This window comes from Eptesicus fuscus, chromosome 4, assembly GCF_027574615.1.
Source record: "Eptesicus fuscus isolate TK198812 chromosome 4, DD_ASM_mEF_20220401, whole genome shotgun sequence".
NCBI lineage: Eukaryota > Metazoa > Chordata > Mammalia > Chiroptera > Vespertilionidae > Eptesicus > Eptesicus fuscus.
Window position 1 is genome coordinate 60,513,759 of NC_072476.1, and position 26,420 is coordinate 60,540,178.

Here is a 26,420-nt window from a genome sequence, read left to right on the forward strand (position 1 = left end):
AGAGGGATCACACTGTAATGAATATATTTACATCTCATTTGGAGAAAAGCAGGGAAGATGGGGAGCTCTTGGTGACACAGCGTGGCTGTGGCTTCACTTCTTGGGAGGCCGTCAGTGGTTAAATCTGAGTTCTCCCCATGACCCAACTGCCTTGGGTTACCCTAGGTACAGAGATAGTGCTCCTGAGTGTGGTGCGAAGGGTGGGGGACATTTCTGAGTGGGACCAGTTGGAGGGCAGGAGGGACTCCACACCCCACACACCCTGTGGCAGGGCTCCGGCAGGCTGCAGGCGGGCGGGCTGGGATCAGGGGCCTGCAGGGCTTCCCCACAGAGAGCGCGGCATTGCCTGAACTGTGCTGTGCCCAGAGTATCCACACTCCAAGCTGGTTGGAGTGTAGGAGCTCGTTAATGCATTTTTAAAGGAGTGGGGTGGGGACCTGGAGACTTCTAGATAGCAAATTGAAAGCAAAACTTTGACAATTACTTCTAAAAGTGACGCGCCAGCCTGAAAAGGGCCTGTTGGGGGCTGGGGAAGGCAGAGGGGAGGGTGAGAGGTGTTATTTTAAAAGATCTGGCTTTATTAATACGGGTAGAAAAAGCTCCGTTGGCAGTATGTGTTCTCGAAGTGCCGCCTGTGATCCTGTAAAACATCCCTGCTCTGAAAGCTGTGAGAGAGCAGCAATGCCCACCCCAAGCACACCCACAGAGCGGCCTGGCCGGAGGTTTCTGCCCTGACGGGCCACTAGGACCCAGACACCCCTTCTGAAAAGGCCCTGCTCCAGCCTCGCTCCCCCACTCCCAGGTCCCAGGCCCACACCCTTCAGGCCACAGCAAGGCCCTTCCATCCACCCAGCAGACCTGGAGGGCCCTGCATGGAACCCCTGTCACAGGGTATGGAAAGGGGCAAACCCTTGCCACCTCTTCAGGGGGCCATAGAGGGAGCAAAGCCAGGGCTCCCAGCACGGAGGCCCCACCTCTCTCCCAGGGCTAGGAGGAGGCCAGACCCTCCCATCACAGGCACGAGGTACAGAGGTGCCTGCACAAACCTTTCCCTCCCTTGACCCTCCTCTTCTATTGCTTCACACCCCTACAGCCAGGCCAGTAACCACGTGCAGTCCCAGAAGCAAGTGGTGCCTGAGCCTGGACCAGCCATGTGACCAGGTCTGCCAGCCTGAGGCCCCGCTGCGTGCAGGACCTCCGGCAGCCCACCACCGCCACCCACAAGGACACATGGGAGGCTTGCAACCACGGCTCCCTGTCGTCCCCGACCACAGTGGCCCACGCAGAGCCTGGCCCTCTGAATTTACAAAACCAAGCACTGGCTTGGTTTAGGAAATAAACCTAGCCAACTTGGTACTAGACCTTAAAAGTTTCCCCCTCTTAACCCCACCCCCATTCTAATAAGAGTTGGAGTGGAGATTAATTGGAGTGTTCTTTTGCACTGATGACATCTGTCAAACAACCAGACGCGTGGGTTTTGCTAAATTCTTTTATTTTTGTTTAAATTTTCACTTCAATTTTAATTCTTGAAGAACAGCCTCGACAACATATATCGCACTCATTATAAGAAGCAAAGGGTTATATCAAAAATTATTAGTATAGAATCACAGGAAATCTGGTTTGGAACCAGAAAAAAATACAAAACAGATATAGATACATAGACACAGGACAATTTTTTATAATTATTTGGAAAATGTTATTTTCCCCTAATTCTTGTTTCCTTTTTTTTTATGTGCATACGATGTTTAAATTTTACAAAAAATGAAAATAAAGACTAGTATCTTACAAAATGAATAACAATGTTTGGGGGGTGCGTGTGTGTTTCTACATAGGATTCAGTCCACTTCCATGTGTTGTTTTCTGTACAGAATATATCCACATCCGTCCACAATAAATCCTGGAAGGTCCATTAGTCTCCTTCTGTTTTATTAAAATTCTCATGGTCCTCTCTTCCAAAGATTGTTTTCTTTTTCTCACCAGACACAAGGTCCTTTTCCTTTCCTTTCCAATGGGTTCACAGATCTGATCCTAAAAGAGTCTCCTTTTCTCCTGGATTGTAGCTTGGGTTGCATTTCTGTAGGGTGGGCTGCTCCTGCCTTCCCAGCCCTCCTCCCCCCTGCCCAGCCTGCCCAGCACGCTGCACCCTGCATCAGCTGCCCGGTGTCCCCCAGGCTTTGGGGTCCATGGCCCCCGCAGGTCCTCTGAGTCTCTAAGGAGGTGGGGGCAGGCGGGAAGTGCCCATGGATTAGGAACACTGGATGGACATGTAAGGCCAGTTGAAGCTGCTCCCAGACAGTAACATATCACGGATGAGAGTTTCGATGGGGGTTTTACCTACCAAACGGACGAAGAACAGCTGCTCGATGACAGAGGAGGACACTGTGCGCAGGGAGGGCAGGCGCAGCAGCAGTTTGCCGAAGCGGCTGGGCTGGTTGGGGTACTGGCTCCTCACATACTCCTCCAGCGCACACTGCGACTTCTCCTGCAGGCTCTCGATGTGGGCGGCATCCGACAGGCCACAGGCATCTGCCCGAGCAGCCACAGGAAGGAAGGAGAAGGGGAGCGGGCACATGGTTAGGTCGGTGAACAGCAAAGGCACAAACAACAAGCCATTAAAAGAATCTTTTTTGAGGAGAAAGGGAGAAAAAAAAAAAAATAGAAGAAAAGGAAAGAAACCCACCCCTCCATGCTTCCCCACTCCTCGACCAGCCCCCAAACAAATAAAATAAACCAAACCCCCAGCAAGCCTAGGGGAGCTGGAGAGAGGAGCACACACATGCAGAGGCAGCAGCCTCTCTCGTCCCTTTGTTTTTCCTCTTTCACCTTCGGATTAAGTAACGTACGATGCTGGAGCCCTGTTTGCTGTGCAGAGCAACCTGTCCTCCGCCTGCAGGGGAGCATCCCTGCACTGTGCTCATTAAAGGGAGGACTTGCGCCCCACTCCCCCCTGCTTTCTGGGTGTGCAGGAGCCCTGAAGAAATGTGCAGCCTGAAGGCAGTTCTTAAAGGCTTCGTGGAGTCCCCCTCTCAACAAATGACCCCAACCAGAAACCTCAAGGAGAACCTAGATTGTGTAGTGAACAAACACATAAGAGCAGGCAGGGAATCACGGGCTGGCAGTGCCTGGAATCAGATCAAGCCTAGGCTTTAGCAAGAGAGGATTTGAGATCCACTATCCATGCAAGCAAGGACTCTGCAGCAAAGCCTTGGTGAGGGTGTACACTTCTATCTGTGCCTTAGATCAAGTAATTGAAAATTGGTCACATCTCTGTAAACTGTGTAATAATCAGGAAGAATGTGGCTCAGTTACTCCAGGCTGCAGAAAGGAGACATCTTTAGTGATCAGACACAAAGCTGGGTTAGAGGCAGCAGCAGCTGCTGCTGCTTCAAACTGGAAGATGGGGAGTTGAGGGGGGATTTGGGGAGATAGGCTTCCTTTACAGAACCAATGGGGGGAGGTGGCACCTACACGCAAGGACAGCATCTCAAAACCTGTGTGTTTATCTCATCAATAAACCAAGCAAGGCTCCTCTTGGTCTCCTAAAAATATTTCAAGACAGCAGTTTATACTATATCAACTAATTGGAGGCAAGCAAATGGAGGGGATGGTGGAATCAGCGGAATGAGATGAAGACTTCCTCTCCTAGTTTAAATGCCTGTGTTGTTTCTTATATTAATAATGAATATTTCAAAAACAGGAAGATCACAGAGGAACCCTTAGCCAGTCAGGAGGTTGACTAGAGATCAAAGGCAGAGTTTGCTAATATATAGATCTGGGAAGAAATCCATGCATGGCGATGCCCCTAAAAGGACATTATATATTTGTGAATGGGCAGATGTGACCCTACAAAGACATAGCAAATGATTCAAAAGTGAAACCTGTGTCTGCTAGGGTTTTCTGAGCTTTATGTCTTTATATTTCAAGAACTGGGGCTTACCAAACATCCTACCACCTTCATTTACAAGGCTATGGCCTTGAGCAAAAATACAAATAAAACTAGTGATGGTGATTCAAGAACTTCTGAGGCAAGTGTCCTTTGACCCCAGATCCAGACCGGGTTCCTGTCAGATGTCTAATTACTCCAGCCAGCTGCTAGGGTGCATCCACACCCGCCTGCCTTGGGAAATCAGTCAGGTTTTATGGCTAGCAGGGCGAGGGCAGGAGCACTTTGGGGCTTTGCTCCTTAGAGAGGGGACCCTGAGGTCTGCCCTTGGCCCTGCTTGCTAACCTGGCTCTGCTGAATAGCCACCATGCAGACTCATATTTACATATATCTTGCTTTACATGCATTATCTGCCCATTATACGTCAGGATCCCTTTCAGCCTCAGACAATGCAAAATGAAAAGGACCCACTGATACCCCAGCAGATTTTTTTAAAAGACCCATATGGCATCCCCTCAGGTCCGTAAAATATTTATCTGATATTTATGATGAGGGACCCCAGAGTGCAAGGTCACTACCCTTCTCCCAGCTAGGCCACGCCAAGGGAGAGAAGCCCAGGAAAGTCTTGCTTGGGCCCTGTGCTGGCTGCTTTGATATCTTTCCTCCTTTGAAGGCAGAATGCCTGTAGCTCAGTGGACTGCCAGGTGCCAGGCGGCAAGCCCTATGGCCCTAGTTTGGGCCTGGCTTCCCAGTGTAAATAGTCACCCCCACTCTGGATATTCCTGCAACAGGATTCCCCCAGCCGTGGACAGACGGTACGAGCTCTTAGATGGATTGGGTGGTTGTGGTAGCAAAGCGAGGTGAGCAGGGGGTGTAATGTAGTCCATATTTATATGCCATGAGTTATATATACCCCAGATCAGAAAGGGAGTCAGCATGTGCAAAATCCATGTCTCACTTTTTATATGGCAGTGTCAATGTGGGAAACCTCAATATTTCTTCTACAGTATATGGAAAAGAAATTATGTAAATAAATAACCATTACTGTTCAGGCCCTCCCGGCTTAGCCTTTGTAGTGCAGAGAATGTATTTCATGTTGTGCATTCAGAAGAGTTTAGTGTTCAGGAAATATAGATGTAATCAGCTGCCATAACTAGAAATCAAAGTTATTATTGTACTGAAAATGGATTTATTGTATTTATGTTAACTAGATGGCTCCTTTCAGGGAAGGTCTCATTTATTTGAGGGAATATTTAGGTGTATGAATTAATGAATTTTTTAAAAAAGTAAGTTCAGGTCATGACCTAGTCTTTGGATGCTGTCCAGAATATTAAGGATTAAGCATACCATCAGGAGGCCAAATGTGAAAACCACCACAGGGAACCCCCGTGCCAGCTTCAAATACTTAACCGGAGCAAACCTCATTGGACAATATGTCTAAAACTGTCTTTTCCATCATTCAAAGTTTGCTCAAAAGTTGGATGACTTTGAGAAGGCTTCCCATGAATTCCCTTCTGGCTGGCAATCAAAACAAGTTTAGTCAAAAGTGGAAATGTGTTGTATGAAAGAGGGGGGTGAATTACTACTGACAGCTCTATTTCCATTTTCAGATATTCTGCTTGCAATTTTCCAGCAAAATAATGTTATTGTTCACTTCTTGCCTCCCCCTTGCACCTTGAAGACTTGAAGAAACTTCTTTGGGCCTTTTTTTTTTTTTTAAAGAAACACTTTTCCCAGGGATGTTTTAGGATGAAAGTTGAAAGAAAAGCTAAATAATTCCACAGTCTACTCTGCAGCCTGCACAGTCCTCGCCTCTCTCTGGGAAAGGGCAGGAGATCAGAAAAGTCAAGGGAGTTCAAAGAACCGCAGGAAGGACAAGGACAAGGGAGGAGAGACCTTTCTTGAGAAGACCTCTGTCCAGCTTCAAGTCACAGATCTGCTTCAAGACACCTCACTGGATGAGATTGTAAAACCCCAGCCTCCCTGACACTGGCTTGCTTCCTGATTAATTTGGCTAAAGAGCCGGGTAGTGGAGAGCCAGCCAGGCCCAGGCCTGCCAGAACTAACGCAGCCTGGTCATTGCTTCCCAGGCTCTTTGTCACTTGTGAAAAACACGTTTCTATCAAGAAGACTTATTAAGATAAAATGCATTCAAACACCAAGGAGGCTATTCAATAAATCTTCCATTTGTTTTAAAGTTCTCACTTTATCCTCTTGCAAAGAATAACTCCCTCTCCCACTAGCAGACCTGTATTTGCACGGAAAGTAAAGGGGGGGGGGCAGTCCAAGTCCACAGCTCTGGCCACCCTGCATACAAATGAGATGCTCTTGTCTAAATAAATTATCTGCTGCTCAGATCGATATTAATACTACATTTGCTACATTACAATATTGTGCAAATTTAAGAGTCATTTTAATACAACGTAAATACGATTCTTCACGCATGAAAGCCAAGAAATGCTGATAGATTATACCACTGCTTACTGTTCAGCAAGGCCTTGGGAAAGGGGTTTCACCATCTCTGCTCAAGGGTGGTTTTCATTTGGCCTTTGGGTGTCCTGGTTCTAGGCTAGATTTATTAGGATAGTTTATTTGTTCTCTGAATGGAGGAATGAGAAACAATAGTGCCAACACTGGAGGTAAAATTTCAGCTAACCCCACTCACAGTGGGCAAGGCTTGAGACCCAGTCTGGGCAGCTCTGTTCCCCACCAGCGTCCCTTCTGGCTTTGTTTATATTTCCCCCATTACCTGCTGTCCCGGGTGTTTATATGTTTCCCTCTTGCAGGTTACAATAATAAAAAAGGCGGGCAGTGTTCTCAGAGGCTCAGACCAGAGCCTTCAAAGGCACCGTTAATGCACTTTCCTGGAAGTTAATTTGAACCATCTATCATAAGAGAAATTGTTAACATGCATGTTACCACCGCCTACCTTTAATTTGATATTTTTAAGGCACTCTGTTAAATTTCCGACGTTCAAGTGTTTTGCATGGCGATGAGATTTACCTCCGGGGCGGGGAGCCTACCGTACTTTTGGATTCTACCGTATTGCTTTTGTTTTTATCTTCCTTGTTTAGATCGAATCCGTTTTTTACGACCCTCAATAACCTCAGCAACTGCAAACATGAATGGTTTCCGATAAGGGAAAATCAGGCAGCAATAAAACGGGATTATTTATGATTTACTTGTGCGTATTCTTCTCTTTCCACCTGTGTGTGTGTGTGTGTGTGTGTGTGTGTGTGTGTGTACGTGTGCGCGCGCGCCTCTCTGTCGGGAAACTCATCCAGGGAGCGGGCCACACAGAGGAGAAAGCCGCATTCCCACGTTCCTTCCTTCCTTCCTTCCTTCCCCTCCCCCAGAAACACACACACACACACACACACACACACACACACACGCACACGCAAGCACACCGCACACCCGCGCAGCCAGGCGATCCACAACACCGCCTCCCCCACGAGACACGCACCCGCCGCCGCCCCGCGCGGGGGTCCAGGCCGCTAGGCCCGCCGCCGCCGCCGCCGCCGCCGCCTCCTCTCCCGCACCGCCACGCTCTCAAGATGGCAGCGCCGCCACCGGCCGCGTCTCTACGCGGGGGGCGGGGGCCGCAGGTCCGGGCCAGGCCCGAGGTCCGGCGAGGCCGGGCCGGCGCGGCGGCGGGGCGGAAGGCGGGCGCCGGCCGGCCCCAAGGAGCCTGCGGGGGCTCCCCGCGCGGCCTGCCCTCCGAGCGACCGCAGCCTCACCTGACGTGAACAGCACGATGGCTTTGAGGCAGCTGTACTCGGCCGAGTCGACGTGCAGCGCCTTGAGCTTCTCCACCTGCTCCTGGAATATGCGGATGTGGTCCATGAAGGCCACGACGCGGTCGGCGGACATGGGCGAGGCGTGCAGGCCGGCGGCGGCCAGCAGCGGCGCCACGTGCAGCGGCATGGAGCACTGCGCCGCGTTGAGCACGAACAGCTCGCTCCAGGTGAGGCGCAGCAGGGACACCTGGTCAGTGATCTGCAGGTCCGGGAAGAAGGGGATGTTGCGGGCCCACTCGACGGCGCTGAAGAGCAGGCGCGCGGCCAGCTCGCAGATGTTCTCGATGCCCATGATGTTGTTGGGCTGCATGCACTGGCTGCCGTAGCGCGAGGTGGGGTAGGGCTCCGCGCGCAGCAGCAGAGAGATGTAGCCCGACAGGTAACAGTGGCCGTTGAGGGGGTCCCCGTTGGTGAGTGCGTACTGGCCTGGGTTGGGCTGGGTTGGAGGCATTCTTCCTCGCTGAACCGCTGACAAAAAGAGAGAGAGAAAAGAGGCAATGTGCATCCAGGGGGCTTGCGGACGTAGCCGCGCTGCAGAGCACCCGACACAATGCGGAGGCTCTTCCCACAGGCGCAGGCTCCCCGCGCATTTTTTCTCTGGAGCTCGCTCTCACGGCCTGCACCAGGAGGAAACCTGGGGCGAGGCCCTCTTGCTCCGCCGGTCCATCGCCTGCGCACCTGGTCACGCAGCCCTGCCACCACTAGGCCTGACTTCAGGGCCCCCGGGCCCAGCATGCCCAAGAAAGTCCCACCCAACCCCGCTACCACCAAGGAGTAACACGCAGATCGATGAAATCCCACTCACCCCCTCCAGAGTGAAACAAATCAGGGTAGAAAATAAACAGGAGAAACCAGAGAAAGGTGGTGGTTCTAGGCAAATGCCTAGCTGCCTCTTCATTTGCAAGCAAGCAACATTTTGCTCAAAATGCTCCCATAGTCTCTAAAAAATGCCATCGAATTACCCTTAAAATAGACACAAGTTACATATGCTACTAATCACTTACAACTTTTCCATAGAAAACAAGTATCCTGCTTCCCTCCCCTCTCCTCTCCTCCCCATCGCCCCACACAAAGTTCTCGCTGTTAAAAGCAACAGAAAATTGAAAAATTTCAAGAAAAAGTTGAACTTACAGTAGCCAAACATTATGGGGAAAAGTAGGAACAATAATTAATGTCTGTCCTGCGTGGTGCCACTGCAACCTGCAGCCAGCTTTTGCCCAGTGAATGCACGAGCTTGCCACTGCAAAAACACTGGATTCATTAACCATCTGAATGCAAAACGTAAGCATGCTCTGAGTTCTTAAAGCTGACCAAAGTTTTTTTTTTTTTAATGTGTATGTTTTACTTCAACAGTGCCAGCGTTTTAAATTGCCATGTAAACAAAGACAACTCCAGGAAAAGTTAGGGCTACTGAACTCTTCCCCCCAACAAATTAATGTAGATATGTCCATGTCCATGTAGCTGTCTTATTTCAGGTTGTGCACTGTTTTCTTAAGTTTGCTTTGATTCCATTTGTAATGCAAGTCCCCATGCAATTTCAGCTCTTGAAACATAATGGCTAGAATACTTTTTTTTCTAATTATAGTTTTGAACTTGGCAGTTATTTTTCAATTAAATGAGAGCACAATTCAAAGTTGTTGTTTTTTCTCTCCCCCCCCCCACCCCCCAGATGCCTACAAAATCTTCCTGGAGCTAGAAATGAAGTCGTCATATTTGCCTGCTCTTTGAGATCTGAAGGAATTCAATTTCTTTTCCTGTGGCATATAAAATATAATTTTAAAGTCAATTACAAGAAGGAGTAATCTGCATTCTGCAAAATTGACTGGTTCGCTAATTTGACTATAAGACATCTTTAATGATTGTCAGGAGATAAACTTTAACTGTAAATGGCTAAATATATTTATAAGAAAAGTGCTGCATCTCTTGCCACATGAACATGAAGCATATCTAAATACAACATCAAAAGTTGCGTTAAAAGAAACCAAAGCCATACAACACAGGGATTAAATGATGTGGAAGCTCATGCCAGCTGCAGTCTATCTATGCATTATAGCCAAATCGGAAGGTTCGGTAAATGCCGTTGTAAATTGTAATTTGTATGCAGTATTTAAGCAGAGGGTGGAGTTTGATGAAGAAATAAAATGAGTATCATGCTTTTTAAAAAATGACACAACTATGAAAGCAAGGCTCAGTCACAAACTTTCCTTTCAAAGTAGAGGGGTGAAAACAAGGCCACAGCTCCGGAGGAGGCGGCCCCAGCTCCATGAAGAGGAGAGGGAGCCAGTGAACAGGCCAGAAGCCCCCCCCCCCCACCTCCCCTAATTAGACCTACAAGTGCAATAAATCTCACTCCTCTTTTTCCATGCTAAGCTTCCAAAGGGATGATGCAGCAATGAATCTACGCAGGGTAGTCCAGTCCCCAGCCCTCCCCCATTTCAAATAAAGGGAAGGGAAAGGTGGAGGGGAAAGTGAGATGCAAAAACACAGAAACAGGGGTTTTCTGGGGGAAGTAAGCACCCCTCCCCAAGTTCATGCCAGCACAGCCCCAAGCATCCTCACGCACACGCGGGAAAGACACACACAGCGAGCACATCCAAGACAGAGGGAGAAGGGGATTTTAAGCCGCAGCTCACGATCCCAGGGACACCATCCTGAGCAGGCAGCGAGAGGGATGGAGGAGCCAGGGAGACGAGCGCAGGCCGGGAGGGGGAGGCAGCGGCAACGAGCTGGGGGGGGGGGGAAGACGCCGGGGGAGGAAGGCAGCGGGGACAGGGGAAGCTGGGACGGGCCAGGACTGCAGGAGCCCCAGCCCCATACAGCAGCCGCCTCTGTGAGAGAGAAAGGAAGAGGGCCGGGGAAGGCGGGCGAAGCTCAGGGAGAGAAGCAGAGAAGAAATATTCACCTTCCCGCCTCATGCCCACTTTGAGGCACTTCTTGAGGCGGCAGTATTGGCACTGGTTGCGGTGGTGCTGGTCGATGGGACAGTTCCTGTTGGCACGGCATGTGTAAGTTAAGTTCCTGCGGACGCTCCTCTTGAAGAAACTTTTGCAGCCCTCGCAGGTGAATTGGCCGTAGTGCTTGCCGCTTGACTTGTCCCCGCACACCACGCACTCGATGTGCTGCTGGCTCTGGCCTGAGCCGGGCGGGCCCTGGCCCTTGTCCCCCGCGGTGCCGGGGGTGGCGGGCGCTCCGGGCTGGCCCGGGGTCTGCGGGGTGTGCGGCGCGCCCGAGCCTGCCTGCTGCTGCTGCTCCCCGGCGCCGCCGCCGCCGCGGGCCGCCTGCGCTGCGGGGTTGGGGCCGCTGGGGTTGCCCCCGGCCACGTCGTCCTGCGGATCTCGCCAGCTGCTAACTACCATTGCCATATCTTTGGGCCCGGGGAGCGCTGGGGGGAGCCGAGCTGCTCGCCGAGGGCCGCGGGGCGCGCGGGCGCGCTGGGAGGGGAAGGGGAAGGGGAAGGGGGGAGGGGGAGGGGGTGGGGGGCCCACCGGGCGCCCCGGGGTCGCGGGAGCCGAGCCCGAGCCGCGCACCGGCCGCTGCCTCTGCCGCCGCCGCCGCCGCCGCCGCTACTGCCTCGGCCGCCCCGCTGCTGCTGCGCGCCCGCCCGCCCTGCTGGCGTTTTGTTGTGGTTCCTGCTGTTTTCTTTCTCTCTTTTTGCAGCCCCCCCAGGCTCTCAGGATCCCCCCCCCCGCAACACCCCTGCTCCCCTCGCCCGCTCCCCCCGCGCTCCGATCCTGGGGGGGCCACGCTCTCCTTCCCCCCCCTCCCCACCCCCCCGGAGAGCAAGCTCCCTTCTCTCGCTTTTTTCTTCTTCCCCAAGTTGCAAAATCAGAAATGGCACAGGCGGCAGCCGGGAGCGGCGCGGGGCGCAGCGCCGGGGGCGGCGGGCATGGGCCACGGCGCGCGCACACACTCGCCCTCCGCCTCGCCCGCACCCCCGCGCGCACACACACACACACACACACACACACTCACACACACACACTCGCACACACACTCGCTCACCCGCGCCAGGCGCCTGCCCGCCCGCCGGCCGCTCGGGCTACGCGCTGAGCGCGGGCTGAGCCGACCCCGAGGAAGACCGCGAGGGCGGCAGCGGCGGCGGCGGCGGCGGAGACGGAGGTCGGGGCTGCAGGCGCCGCTGGAGCCGCCGCCTCAGCTGCAGCGACGAGCGCCGCTGGAGGAGCCGGGCCCGGGCCGGAGTCCGAGCTGGAGCCGGGGCCGCCGCCGGAGCGCGAGCCCGGGTCGGGGGCCGCCCGCGCCGCCGCCGCTGTCCCGGCAGGAGCCCTCGCTGGGCTCGAGGTGGAGGGGAGTTCGGTGAGCCGAGCGGGGCGCGGGGCAAGGCTGCTGGCGGAGATCAGGGCGCGCTGGTGTCGGGGGGCCAGGTCCAGGGCCGGACGCTGCCAGCCATTCAGGAAGGCAGAGCCGGAGAGCGGGAGGCAGCGGGCGAGGAGGATCACACACTTTGCTCTTTTTGTTGTGCCGGTGGCGCCGGGCGCTCACTGCCTTCTTCTTTGGGGAGGTGATCGAAAAGAAGGAAAATAGGAGATAATTCACGCCGGCGACGAATTCACAGCGAAATAGAAAAAATAAAATTCAGAAGAAAAAGAATTGCAAAAAAAAAAAAAAAAAGCGAGAGAGACATCCAAAGTAGGTCGAATAAATAATCCTCTTCTTTTCCTCTTTCTTGCTCCTTCTTCTGCTTCTTCTGCTATAACACACAGAGCTAGTTAAAAAAACCCTGGAGATCGCCCAAAAATGTTCTTTTTTTAGTATTTTAAATAAGTGCTCTTCAGCCGGGAACCAACACCCTCCCTCCAAAAAAAATCATATATGTATAAAATAACGATAAGAAGAATACGAAGGGGGTGTCTCCTCCTCCTCCTCCTCCTCTTTTTTTTTTTTTTTTTAAGTTTAGCCCTCTCTCTTCTGCAGGAATGGAGTAAAAAAGACAAGAAGGAGGGAGAAAAGGGAGAGAGAAGAAGAAGAATACGGGGGAAACAACTAAGGGTATGTAAGAAAAGAGAAAAAGGAGAGGAGAGAGCGAGGGAAAGAAGAGAGAGAGATTGAGAGACTGAGAAAGAGAGAGGCAGAAGAGGAGGAGAAGGAGGAGGAGGAGGAGGAGAAGGAGGAGGAGAGGAAGAGAGAGAGAGAGAGAGAGAGAGAGAGAGAGAGAGAGAGAGAGATCCCAAAATTGAATGCGTTTAATCGGGAGGACTCGCAGAGCAATGTTTCCGAAAGGGGGATCTGCGCGAATGTCTGTATATAGTGAACTTTGACACTACTATTGAAACTGACACGTTTCTATGGAGATCGCTGCCTTATATGGAGCTCGTGTCAAGGAGCCAGGAGAAGGGCTGCTGGCAACTGATAATCAAAGGAGACTGACTGGTCAGAGCCCTGAATGGGAGGGGGGGGGAGGGAGGAGAAAATGGGAGGCTAAGGTTAGCCATGCCTCCTGCACGCCATTGGTTGGAGAGTCCCTCCCCCCTCCTCCTCTGCTCCCCCCCCCCCCCCAGCTACCTACCGGCGGGGATGTGAGGGGAGGAGGAGAGAAAGTGAGGGAGGGGGGTGTGCTTCTGACAAGCGCAATTTACATTGAGATCGCCCTGCTCTGCTATTTACTCGGAGACCTGATTAGTATGGGTCGTCTATGGTCACACACACACACACACACACACACACACACACACGCGAACGCCAGAGGGGGGAAGGGATGGCGAGGGGGAGAATGCCTTGCAACGTGCAAATTAGAAGGAAATAATGCTGATTTCTTATGAAAAGTTTTTAAAATTAGGTTTCACGAGCTCGAAGAGAGTGTCATCGAAAATGTTAGGGATTTTTTTTTTTTAATATGGGAATTTAACTCTCACCATTTTAACGACTCGTGAAATACACTGGGTTTAGATTGTTGTCTTCTTTCACATATAAGCACAACCCAAGTGTGGGCTACGTTTATTTTATATCCTTTTAAGAAACGAGGCAGAGACTCCTGTTTTTTTTGTTTTTTGTTTTTTTTTTGGCTCCTGAGTATAACTTGGTTTTAAAGGTTTAATTACGACAGGACACTCGTGGAATTTGCAGCTATTGCCACAAAATCAATCAGAATTCAACGGTTCCTATTGATCCCAGAGATGATTTAAAAAAAAATAAACTTTCCAATCAATTTGATTTTTTTCTTCTTTCTTTCTTTCCCCGCTCCCCCCTGCTTTGGTATCCCCAGGCTGTCCCAAACTCCAAACAACGCTTCAATAATTATTAAGAAAACAGTAATAAGTCCTCATATTGTTGGGGGTGGGGTGGGGAGTTAGTGCGGCCGAGTCAGAAAAAGAGGAAAGGGGCGAGTGAAAGACGGGGGGAGAAGATGGGAGAAGTGGGGGGAGAGGGGCGGGTGGGAGGGAGAGAGAAAGAGGGGAGAGGGAGGGAGGGGAGAGAGAGAGAGAGGAGAGAGAGAGAGAGAGAGAGAGAGAGAGAGAGAGAGAGAGAGAGAGAGAGAGAGAGAGAGAGAGAGAGAGAGATTCCCGAAGGCGATTGGTCGCGGGAGGGGGGGGGGCGGGAGGAGGGGGCGGGCCGCGGGGCCTGCGGAAATCGCTGGCTCCGGCTGCCACCTAGCGGACGGGAGCCGCGCCCGGAGCGCACAGCCGGGTCCTCCTTCCCCTCTCCGCAGGCAGCCCGTGCCTTTCCTCCAAAGGAAGACAACACTTTGAAAATTCTTTCAATGGATTTTTTTTTTTTTTACTTGAAAGACCGTACTAGGGGAAAATGATACTTCTGTTAGTTACATATTCTCCAATAGCACACTCGCACCCCCCTCGTTTTGGGATCGCTCCCCTAGGCAGGCTCAGGCGGGCGCGGAGCGGCTCACAGCGACAAAGCCGCCGCCGCCGCCGCCGCCGCCGCGGGTGGGAGCCGCGCCCGCCCGCCCGGCCGCCCGCCCCTCTCCTCGGGAGAGCGTAAAAGTTTGTCTCAGCTCCAGCATCCCGAGCCTCAACACGCCCTCAGATAAAGGTGGGAGTAAGTGGCCACGCTGTATTGACAGAGGTAGGGTTTTTTTTTTTTTTTTTAATACTCGTTCTCACTTTAAATTTCACCAGGGAGGGGTTTGGGAAGCGCTGCGCTTTGGGGGTGCGCTGGGCGCTTCCCCGTCTCTCCCTTTAAGTCGGGGAGTTGGCGGTCGCTTCGTGAGGGGCGACTGTTTTAAAGAGCAGAATAAAGGCTTTTCTGTGCCTGCCCCGCAGCCCCTCCGGCTTAAATAATGGACACAGTCACTGCACTCGGCGAGCGGCGGCCCATTGTAGGCTGCTGATGGAGAGGAGGCGACCGCGGCCAGCGGGGGCTCCCTGCCCTGGTCCCTCTCCCCACATAAACGCGCTCACGTCTCCTGGTCAGCTAAAAGGTGAAATGAACACGACAGGAAAAAAAAAAAAAGAGAGAGAGAGAAAAAAAAGGAAAGAAAGAGCAAGAACCAGCGTTCTATACAAACACTCTAACCGCTACTCCCCATGCAGTGCAGACAGGCAGCCGAGGGCAGGCAGAGGACGCTGGCAGAGAGGGAGACGGAGGGAAGGAAGGAGAACGCGGAGGCAGACGGAGCCCGTGGGAGAGGCGGCGAGCGCGAGCGCCAGGGAATGGAAGGTCCGCTGGACGCCGGCGCTCAGGCCCAGCCGCCCCCGGACCCTGGACGGAGAGTCGCGGGCGCCGGAAGCGAGGCTCTGCCACGTCCTGCCGCACCAGGCAAGTAACGCAATGACTGTGGTTTCTTTTGAGCTCGGGGTCGACGAGGCGGGCAGGCCAGGAGGCAGCCTGGGCTCGAATGGCCTTCTGTAGGCCGGGGCCGGAGTCCAGGCAGCCAGGGCGGGACGAGGAGAACTTTCCGCGGGGCCTGCTCCGGAGCCGCCCTCGCCCGGCCGCTGCCCCGCCGCGCGGAGGCAGGGAGAGCGCCCGCCGGGCCGCCGCGGAGCTGAGGATCGTGCAGCCGAGCGTTAGTCCAAATTCAAAGCAGGCCCCCCCCTCCCAACCCCCACTCTCTACCCCCCTACACCCCCCCACGACACACACACGGGGAACAGCTACGGGGCCTCCAGCGCGGAGGCAGGGGGCAGGGGGCCGCGGAACGGCAGACTGCACCCGCGCAGCCGCCCCCGCCGGTGCCGCGCTCCCGGCGGCGGAGTCCCGCCGGGCTGGCCCTGCCGCCCGCACGCTGCCTGGCTGCGAGCAGGGCCTGGCGAGCTCGGCTCCTGCCGCCCACCTGCGGGCGCCTTTAGCAACGGGATCCCCTAACGGAACGCGATCGATGGCTGCCTGTGTGATGTGGGCGATAGTGTCAGGGAATGAAAAGGGACGCGGAGCGGCTTTCTCCAGCGGAGAGCCCGCGGCAGCGGCGGCGGGAGAGCACCAGGTCCGCGGCCCCGCAGCCCCGCCAGACTCCTGGCCCGCAGCTAGAGGGCTGAGGGTGGGGAGGGGGGGTCACCTCCCGGGGGTGGGGACCGAGGGGGCGTGTGTGCAAGGAAGAGCCTGAATCAAAACCAACGACAGCGCTGCCTTCTGCGCGGGGCAGGGGCGCGCGTTTGCGTCAGAGGGCGCGCGGGGCGGGCGCGCGGGGCGGGGGCGGGGGCGGGGGCAGCCGACGCCCGCCCGGTGCCGCGCCCGGGGGCTCGGTGGGCGCGGGAATGAGCCGCTCTAGAGTTGTTGGCCTCGGTTCGGCCTTGCAGGCTGCGGTGGGGATGGGGATGGGGGGGGGGCGGGGGGGGGGGGCGAGGCTTGGCGGGAGAATGAGCTGAAACTTGCCGGGAACGGCGGCGCCCACTCCCGCGCACTGCGGGCTCTTCCCGCCTGCCCCCACCCTGAGCTTCCACATTTGGAAGAGACCCCTGGGATCCCGCGTGACCCGGGGGATGGGGAGCAGCGGGGCCCTCGCTCCTCCCGAAAGGAAGGGAGGGAGTGGTGCAGCCCCCAGCCCCTGTCCCGGAGGGTGGCTGCTGGCGGTGGTGGTGCGCGGAGCAGTGGAAGCCCTTGGCTTCCGAGCAGGGAACAAACGCGCCAACTTTCTGTCTCCAAAGGGGGCAGGAAGAAACCTAAACTTTTCGAGGACATGCGCCGTCCCCGCCTGGGACTTGTCCAGCCCTGGCGGCACTCAGGCCTCCGTTTCTCTCCCTGAGCACGTTGTCACACCCGCAGAGCGCCTCCACGGGTGCTCACAGCCTCACCAGCAAAATGGCTTCTGTGGAGGGGCTGGGGGTCCTGGGGGCTCCGGGGAGCTCTGGCTTGCGCTTGTTACTGGTTCAGCTTGGCACACTGGCCCTAGGGCCCGATTGATACTCTTGTTGTTTGGCAGGGCACCTAATAGAAAAGTGATCATATTTTGTGGAAGCACGTAGGTCCCCAAATTGTGCAATTCCACACACCTGTCCAGGCACACTCAGGTGCAGAAGCAGGAAACGCAGTTGCAAATTTCCTCCCATTTTTTTCACTCGTCCTCTCTTCTCCAGATCTCTCTCGCCTTTCCTTCTCGCACAAGCGAGAGCTTTAGCATAACCTCAGCCTGTGGACTTGGCTGTTGGACTCAGACCGGCTGTGGCCCTTTCCCCAGCACCCTACTTGAGACCGCCAGCCCTGTGGCCCTCTCTCCTTGGCCCTCTCCAAGGCTTCTCCTAGTGAGGCCGGTCTAGGGATCAGAAAAACCTCCCAGGGCCTGGACTCCTGGGCCTCCCTCCTCAAGTCTTCCTCTGCCTTCCTGTTTCCTACAAGCTTCTTCAATGCATACAAAGTCTGCAGTGTGGTTCCCCCAACAGATGAAGAGAAGGAATCAGGCTGTAAACTTACACTGCCCCTTTCAGATGGCTAGCATCATGGCCTAGCCTTAATCACCTTTTAAAAGAACGTCCACACAATCCTTGATCTCTCCTAGCCAGACAGCCAGTAAACAGTTGTGACCTGGTGGGAGGAGAGAAGCAGAGATCTCAGCATTGACTTGCATTCCAGGCCCCAGAGTCTGATCTAAGCAGACTTTCCAACTGATTAATACCCCCTCCCCAATATCTTTCTTCTGAGGAATGCTGAATCATTCTTCACTAATCCCATGACATCTTTGATATTGGTATTTTGCTTTCCCGAAGCTCACTGGATCATTCATTTTGGCTTTTTGGCAAATTACACTGAACAAAGGTGTCCTTGTAAAAATGTTTTCAAAATCTAGTTCAAGAGCCCTGAGATCCTACAAATGACCAGATATGTGTAAAAGATTCTCTCCCATACCTCTTCCCTACCCTCTAAATAATTAAAAATGGTATTATTCTGTTTAGAGAGACCACAGAACAGAAATAGCCCTGTTTTATCAAGCCCATCTGGAGAGATGAACAAGCCTGCAATCATTGGGAGAAAGGTCAGTTCTTCTGATCTTATTACAGACCTTTCCCAAAGAGCTTATTTTAAAGGTGCCGAATCAATTAGTCTCCGTTGGCATGAGATTAATGCTGGGAAGGACGCAGTTGAAGATGTATTTAATGTGGTCTTGCATAGATATTTTGAAGAAAAGGGAGGAGAGAAACCCATTGGAATGCCTGCCTAATGTTTTGTGCTTATTAAAAAACCAAAAACAAACAAAAGCCTGGCCTATGTCAGAAATCCCCTCCCAAAAGGTTGAACTCGTCTGTATTGTAGCTTCCCAACTGTAAAAAGTTCTGTCTTTGACAACCTGAAAACAAGGGTGGGAAGGCCAAGTTGGGAGTGGGCTGTCCTGTTTGCTCTTACCCTGTTCATAGAGTTGAGGAACAGATCCAGCAGACTCCTGTACTCACTATCACTCCGGTAGACTGGGCATTTCTTCTTTGTCACCTTTGGGTCGAAACACTCAGAGATAAGTGCTTTACTTTAGAGGCGGTTTAGTTTTCCATCACAAACTGGCCATTTAAAGCACGGCCTTTGGAAAACAGAGATAAGGGAAGTACTTCCCCTTTCTGCTTGGACCCCAAGTTAGAGCCCCCCCTCCCCTCCAGTAGCCACAGGAGAGCAAGTGTTGACCTTTGGATGCAAAACAAGCTTTTTGTAAGAGGAAAAGTGGCAATCATTTATAGCACATCAGTGAAAGGGGTAGGTGTGTGTGTGCAAATTTTACTTTTTGTAAAAATCAAGTCTTAGCCAGATAAATGCATTTCTACAAAAAAGAAAATGGAGAAGTTTATGTTATAAAACGCATTTTAAATGCCAGACTTGAGTGAAGACTGACTGTAAGGCTCTTCTTCCCAGAGAAAATGGGTTGGGTTTGGATGAAAAGTTTTGGTTTTAAAAGGAGTTTGGAGCTTATTAAAGTACGCTGACAATACAATCAACTAAACTATATTATCATTTTTCTTAATAATTACCTGTCAGAACACAGATTTCTTTTATTACAGGATTAGCCCATCAGAAGTAGATTTGAATTGGACATTCATTGATTAAGGACTGCTCAAGTATGTTTAAGTTTTTAAAGTCTTCACTGCCTACAAAATAAACTAGTGGGAAAGTACTGGCTCACAAAGCCAGCAGATCTGTTGGTAACTATTGTCATGCTTCACTTGTACCTACCTATCATAAAGTTGATCTAAATAATAACCCTAACCTTTCCTTCTAAACTGTCAGTGGAAAGATATGTTTATTACAGTGTCCTCCATCAGTCTCCATCAGTAAGGAGAGAGGGGATTTAAGTAAAGTTTAGATGAAAAAGAATGAGCGTAGTACACCACTGATACAAACCACATGGAGCAGTAAATAATTATGCCCTCTGTTATGCTATGTATATTTTATTTACCCATTTCAGAAGTGGATAATAAACCTAGCCCATCTATGGGAGGAGTTAATAAGGTATTTCAAATGCATGATCTAACAAAACTCTAGGATAGTTCTATGTTTTATTGTTAACCGTTTGCATGAAATCTTCTGAAGCTGAAAAGAAAAAGGAAAGGGCTTTTGTGTTAGTTGATCCTTGGCTAGTCTAGGGCTGAGGTTGGTGTGAAAGGGACAAGGAGGTCACTTGAAATCTCCTTTTATCTACTCTTATTTTCTCTCTGGATCAGCAACTTTGAATAGATATCTTCTAATCGCTCTTAATGGAAAAAAACTATGGGAGCAACGAATCTGCCTTTAGAAGTGGATACATATGTGGACAGCTAGCTAAGTTTGCATATGACTATATCTTTACACACATGTGCTTAGAGTTTTTTTGGGTGCATGGTGTAAATGTTTCCCACACATTTGGTGGGTTATTGTTTGGGTAGGTTCTATTTGCCCTTATACTGAAGTATGCACGCACACCCACATTAGGATTCTCTGTCAGGTCTAAGTTATACTTTCAGCTGGTTCTCCCTTCAGCTTTTTCTTGCCCTCACTCTCTGGGATGTCATATTTAAGTCCTGGGGAAAAAAAGCAAATAATTGAGAACACGATGGACAGTTGTTTTTTTTTTTTTAGTGAAGACATCTTATTTGAACTGGAAGCCACACTGATGGGAGGATTTCTCTTCAAGGGCAGAGATTGTGTGACAGGTGGGAGGTGATGGGGTAAGATGAGACTATTACTTTCAATCTCTCACCCATATTTTTTCTTTTTGGTCTTTCTTGGAATCAAATTGGTTAAAACACAATAAGTAAGTGGCAAACAAGAGGCTGACCTTATGCAATTTAAAAGTTTTTTTTTTTTTGTGTGTGTGTGTGTGTGTGTGTGCTATAGGTTTGTATCTTCAAATCTTTGAAGCTGAGCAATTGATTACAATTGGTTTTGAAATTGGAATTATTTTAGTAATTCTATGCTGACTGAAATACCACCTAAGTTGTCTTCTTTAGGTGGTGTTGTATGTGCTTCAGAAAGGAGAAACAGCTCTCAGGTTGCTAAGTATGAGTGGCTATCCAGAAAAAGGACATTAGATTTCTAGGACTGAAAGCACTTGGCTTTACCTCCTAAGAAGTCTCTCCCTGCCCCCAAAACCCGTGTTCTTCTAACTAAAATTCGAATTGCTCCCAGAGCCTGGGACACTTAGCTGTAAATTCTTTTAAGGGAATACTCGGTTACCAGGGCTACAAGTTCCCATCTCAACCTGCCAGCCTTCCGGCCCCCTGCTGCAGACCGCGGGGACCCTGGGCTGTCTGGGCTGGGACCTTGAGCCCCCTCCGCTCCTACCCCCAGCCTATCAGAAATCACAGTGACAACGTCCGAGGTTGGGTGGGAGAGGATTAACCCCTCTTTAACTTCTCTCCCTCCCTCCCTCCTTTCTGAACACCAACAGATCATTTCCCGGGGTTTCCTGGTGAATAGGAGTGTAGGAGCCACCCTGTCCAATAAAGATTAAATTAAGTAGAAGAATCCCAGCCACTGGATACTTGGAAGCTCCGATGGGGCATCAAACCAACGTTTAACACATTTTTTCCACTCACTGGCGCAAATCTTGGACCTGTTGGGCTTAACTTTAGACAAGAAAGAAAAAAAAAAAGATAAGGAAGGAAGGGAAAAATGAAAAAGAAAGAAAAAGCCCCAGAGAAACTCCAGTTTCAAGGGAAGAAGTGACCTTGTGCTCAGAGAGAGAGGATGAAGGCAAAAGCAGGGCTTCCTGGCCTTTCTAGTCCTTTCTTTCTACTCCAAGAATTGGAGGCTCCCTCTCCCAGCGGAGGGCTTGGAATTTGGCAGTTTGGGCTGGCTTTTGAATCTATGTTTATCCGTTAGGGATGGAGATACACGTGGCCTAGGGTCAGAACTGCACGCCTAGGAGGAAAGGTGCACGCAGAACCCAGTCAGCTCTTCTACGCTGACTTCCTTTTTTTTAAACTAAGGTTTTGGTTGCGGGGAACTGGAGAGTTTCCTCTAGTTACTGCCCAGCAGGAGAAACAATGGCTTTCTCTGTCAGCTGGTTCAGCGCACTGGACACTGACCTTGAAGCTGAGGCAGGGTCAGGCACTTCCTCCCCCGGGAACCGGCCCAGCCCCCGAATATTGGCCTCTGGCTCCCACCGGCTCCTCTAGTCCCAGGGCGCAGTCCGGAGGGGCAAAAGGCAAGTCCCTTTGTGGCAATAGCTTCTCCGTGCAAATACAACACTGAATAAATTAACCTCAAACCAGCTAGTTGGGGTGTAGTAGTTTAGCAGGACTAATTGCAGACAATGGAGCTGAAATGACTTTTCCAATTAGCTGCTGGTTGGAGTTTAGTTGGAGGAACTGTCAGCTCCAACGATGGGTAATTGCTTTATTGCTCACAAAACTATCATCTATTTAGAACATATGTGCTAATTACTCTGGATGGGCCTCGAAAAAGAGACCATAAATCTAATAGCACTTAAAAAAGTCTATGGTGCTTGTAAGCAACCCCAGGCCCTCACACGTTCTCTTCTGCCCAGGTTGGCGTGATGGATGGCTGTCTTTCAGAGAGGAGACGGTTTGGACTGGAGGCACTGACGGGGATGCTCTGGTCAAATCGCGTGTGCAGGAGAGAGCGACCAGCGCATGCTGTGCCCAGGCGATAAATCACTGTCATCAAAACCAGTCCCCTCTTTAGCCATGCACCCCCCCCCCCCAATTTTTGCAAAAGATTACTTCAGAAATCTTTTAATTGGATTATGCTAGGAAATTAATCTCCGTTAGCCTTGGCTAAATTTGTGGCTACTGTCGGGAGGAAAGCGGCAAAAGCCCGAAGCACATGTGGGTAGAGATGTAGTCCTGTACACACTGCGCTAGCTGTCCACACACATGCATCCGCTGCACAGTCACTGCACTGAGGCCACGTCCTCTTGCTCCTTTTTCCCCTCAGCCCCCCAGATTTCCCAGCGCGTGCGGCAGCCCTGGCCCAAGTCCCCAGGAGTGACTGGGGGTGAGAAAGAGTGGGAAGACACATCTGGGCGAAAGGCCGCGGCGGTCCCGGTGAATCCCCTTTGTTTAAAAGCCACGTTTCTGTCCCGGATTCCCTAGCTCTTTATCCAGCACACCCACAGCACCCTGCCTTCCTCCCCAGGGGGTTCTGGGGCCGGTACCGGGCAAGAAGGAGGCTGGAGCGGCGGGAAGAGGAAGGAGGGTGTGTCGGCGGAGGCAGCCAGATTGACTCAACCGTGCCCTCTCCCTCCTCCCTCCCCCCCCCCCTTACTGTGAGAAAGCGCCCGGTTCGCCCCTGGCGTTCTCCCCCCGCACAACTTTGGAGACTCTGCCCCCGGACAGGCACTGCGCTTGAGGTCTGAGAGCTGGGCCCTCCCGCTCCTCCCCGTCCCGGGAGCACCGGCGCGGCGTCGGTGCCCGCCCCGCGGCCCCGGGTCCCGAGCCCGGTCCAGCGCCGCTCGGGCGGCTGGGGAAGCCGCCGGCCGGGTCCCACCGGCTGCTTATCTCAGCGGGAGATGACAACATCTGCCTGAAACGGGATCTCTACTTTTGCAGCTCAATTGAGCTCTTAATAGCAGCCCTCTGAGGTGTGGTTAATTGATGGGGATAAAGGCATAATGACTTGACGGGGAGACGCCAATGATCCTTTGATATACTTTTTAAAAGAACACCAACCACCCCAAACACTGGCCAGTGGTCGCTGGGTGGGAGGGTAAGAGGAGGGTCTGGAGGCCGGAAAAGCGGCGCAGGTGCTGTTTTTATCAGGGAGGGGCGAGCCCCGGCCCCCAGGGCCCGGGCACCTGCCAACAACCAGGCGCGGGTGGTCGCGTGGTCACGGAGAGCGGGGCGGGGCGAGGACCCGGGCGAGTTGGGGGTGACAGGTGACAGGACTGGAAGGCGGGGGGGATCCTCGAGCCGGTGAGATCGCCGCCCTTCCCAGGCTCGGTCACCTAGCAGCCCTAACCTTGCGCGGGGCTGGGTCCCCCCAGGACGGGCGCCCCCAGCTGCGCTCTCACCCCCTGATCCAGCGTGAGCGCAGCGGTCCAGTGGCCCTGCCTGCCCGCCACGCGCGGGTTCCGCTGAGTGGACAGCCTCAGAGGAACCCCAGCGCTGGAAAAGAGAGGCAGGCGCGGGCGTGTGTGTGTGTGTGTGTGTGTGTGTGTGTGTGTCCCTGAAACACAGAGCCTGAGCCCAGCGGCCCCTGAGCACGTGGCCCTGTTTGGCCGGCCAGCCCAGAGCGTCCTGAGGTTTCCCCGCGCGCGGGAGCGGGGCGTCGCGGGTCAGAGCAGCCCTGCGCACCCCCCACCCCGCCCCAGGTTTCCTTCCGCCCACCACCTCTCAGCACCGTCCTTTCTGTGCGCCTGATTTCCCTGTGCTCAGTTCCAGTTTGGTCTCCAGAGTGTCAAAGCAGTGTCTGACACGGCTCCAGCCTCCAGCCTAGGGGCGCACAAGCACTCAGTGGAACAGAGTATCAGGTCGCCTTTTCTATTTGCAAAGGGGAACCCCCTCGGGGTACGGGCGGTGGTGCCCCCCCCCGGCAGGTATCCTGTTTTACACCTTGGAGAGGGATCATCCCGATGCTTCAGGTCTGAGCTCCCCCTGGAAACGGAAGGAGAAATGACTCCAATCACGTCCATACTAGATGGTATGGGGAATTCGCAGGTGTTTCGGCCGCTGCTATTCTTTGCCCTCCTCCATGGGCCCCCATAACAGGGGTCAGATTCCCAAGGAACTTAATGTCCCCAAACCCTCTTGTGGAGAAGGCGCGCGTTGTCGCCGGCCGGCGCTTTGGGGTCAAGGACTTTGAAGAAAGGCAATTAGTCCCAACTCGCCTTTCCTCCTGGCCTCCGCCTAACCTCGTCTTAGCACGACTCTGCCCTCTGCGAGGTCTAGGGGATCGGGACTCACTGTCGCGGAGCCAGGGAGCCCCCGTGACCCCCCGCAGCCCCACCCTTGGAGGACTGCGAGCCCGTGGTCTTGTCCTCGGGCACCTCGGAGTCAGGGACAGGGTCCGGGGCCAGGTCCCTGCCCCGGACAGCGGCTCCCGCTTCGGAGCTCCAGCCCGTGACCTGGCGGCGGGTCCCGAGGCTCCCCTGGAGGCCTGCGGTCTCCCTCCCGGCCGCCCGGTCCTCAGGGGGGCGGCAGCCACCCGTCCCCCTAAGCCGGGTCACAAGGGCCACGGCGGGCACCGTCCCTCCAGCAGCCAGGGCCCTGCTCCGCGTGGCTCCTCACGTCCGCACCCCGCAGGGCGCTCCCTTTGGACAGATCAGCGCTCTGAGAACCAGGCCGCCTGGGGAGGGCCCCGGGAGCCTCCACTCCTGCCCTCGAGGCCGGGGGACCTGGGCCCTGCGCTGGACGCCAGCAGGAGCAGCTCCCCGAAGCCAGGCGCGCATCCTGCGCGGGGCCTCGCTGGCGGGGTCGCCTGCGGGCACTGGACGCGAGTGGGCGCCGGGCGGGACCTGGGCGGACGGCAGGAGCCGTGCCCTGGCCGGCGCTGAAGGCCGCATCCTGCGAGCGCCCGCCCGCAGGGACCGAGTCCCAGGCCTGCTCCGGGGAAGATGCCAGAAGGAGGCCAGGCCCGACGGGGTGGGGCTGCGGGTGGAGCACGCAAACCTTTTAGGAATGGGCCCCGAGGGAGTGTGAGGCAGCCTCTGCCCGAGGTGGTGAGGTTCAGGGACCCGGTGGATGGAGAGCCCGGGGCTGGCCCTCCTCTCTCCTGCCACAGCGCTCAGTGCCTCGCGCCCCCGGGGCTGCTGGCTACCAGTGGCCCAGCCTCCAGCGGCCAGTCCGCCCCAGGCCGACAGGGGTCGGTGGCCAGGCCCCGGGCGCGGCTGGGAAACCTTAAACCCGGTTGTCTGGTGTGCGCAGGAGCTTGGTCAGTGGGAGCTGACGGTGGCCTTAGGCATTTTCTAAAACATCTGTCTACAAAGCGGGAACAGCACAGAGACGCTGCTGTGTGGTTCATTTAAAAAGAGTTTGGGAGAAGAGGTTTCCTAGAGATTGCTTTATAATCTCTCACATTGGAAAGTGGGTCTGTGTCTCACCAGCAGCACACTGAACCGTTATCTTCCTCCAGACAGGGAAGGAGCAGCGGAAATACCACCAGCCTCCAGCCAAACTTGTGAGGACGGATGGCAGGGCGACTGGTGCTCCAGATGTTGCACTAGAGGCGCTGCAAGTGTGAGCAGGTAACGTGGAGAAGAGTGACATTGTTAACAGAAAGCATCTAATTAACAATGACTTCATTTGATTGGAAGGATGAAAAAAACCTTTTTAAATCAATCCAGATTCACTGGCCTAAGCTCAGCCAATTTATGAATATGGAGCCTGACTGGGGTCTGCTTTCTTTCAAAGATGTCATCTTAGGGGTAATAGCATAGGTGAAGTCATTTGGTTACACTGTGGAAACTTTTATAGTGCCTTCCTTGGGAATTTAATTCAGTGCTTCTTCATTTTATTAGGAACAGACTGACTCCATCAACTGTGCTCTCCCTGTTTAGAGGCAGGACTGCTTGAAGCAATTAGGTTCAGCAATTAGCATAGTTTTACTGACCCCGGCAGCAGTGCGCTTCTTAGGTTATCCGTTTCTTCAAAGTCAGGGAAAAGCTGGAGCACAACGTGCTTCCCAGGTGTCCAGGTTGGGGAAATAAGCCCACAAGCAGGGTAGCACAGCAGCGCAAAAAGCTTTCTAATAGTCCTCAAGTGTTTGTTTCAGCAAATTCAGGTGGATTCCCTCCCCCCGCCCCCTTATTTTGATTCTGGATCACACAATACCTCCTTACTTTGATATAGCCTTTAAAGCCTCTCTCCTTTGGTTGTATTTTTTAGCAGAATGGCTTTTGAGAAAGTGAATTTTCTCCCTTCTTTTCTGTCTGCATCAGTGATGCTGTGGATAACGTTTTGAAGGAGTACCTG

At 53.2% G+C, this 26,420-nt stretch overlaps 1 protein-coding gene across 1 annotated transcript; it reads right to left on the bottom strand.

The window, feature by feature from the left end:
* Nucleotides 1–1,483: 1,483 nt before the first annotated feature.
* NR2F1 (nuclear receptor subfamily 2 group F member 1) lies at nt 1,484–11,130 on the bottom strand. Its single transcript, XM_054715063.1, has 3 exons — nt 10,586–11,130; nt 7,624–8,151; nt 1,484–2,526 (listed from the first exon to the last, which is right to left on the bottom strand). Exons 1-3 carry the CDS (start codon nt 11,043–11,045, stop codon nt 2,246–2,248), a joined length of 1,269 nt encoding a protein of 422 aa, XP_054571038.1. The 5' UTR covers nt 11,046–11,130; the 3' UTR covers nt 1,484–2,245.
* Between the last annotated feature and the right edge of the window lie 15,290 nt (nt 11,131–26,420).

What these genes read in the sequence shown, in the direction of transcription:
- NR2F1 (XM_054715063.1), bottom strand. Translation starts at nt 11,045, where the DNA reads ATGGCAATGGTAGTTAGCAGCTGGCGAGATCCGCAGGACGACGTGGCC. An exon ending in AGTGGGCATGAGGCGGGAAG is followed by an intron (nt 8,152 to 10,585) that starts GTGAATATTTCT and finishes TCTTTTTGTCAG; the next exon opens with CGGTTCAGCGAGGAAGAATG. An exon ending in CATCGTGCTGTTCACGTCAG is followed by an intron (nt 2,527 to 7,623) that starts GTGAGGCTGCGG and finishes CTGCTCGGGCAG; the next exon opens with ATGCCTGTGGCCTGTCGGAT.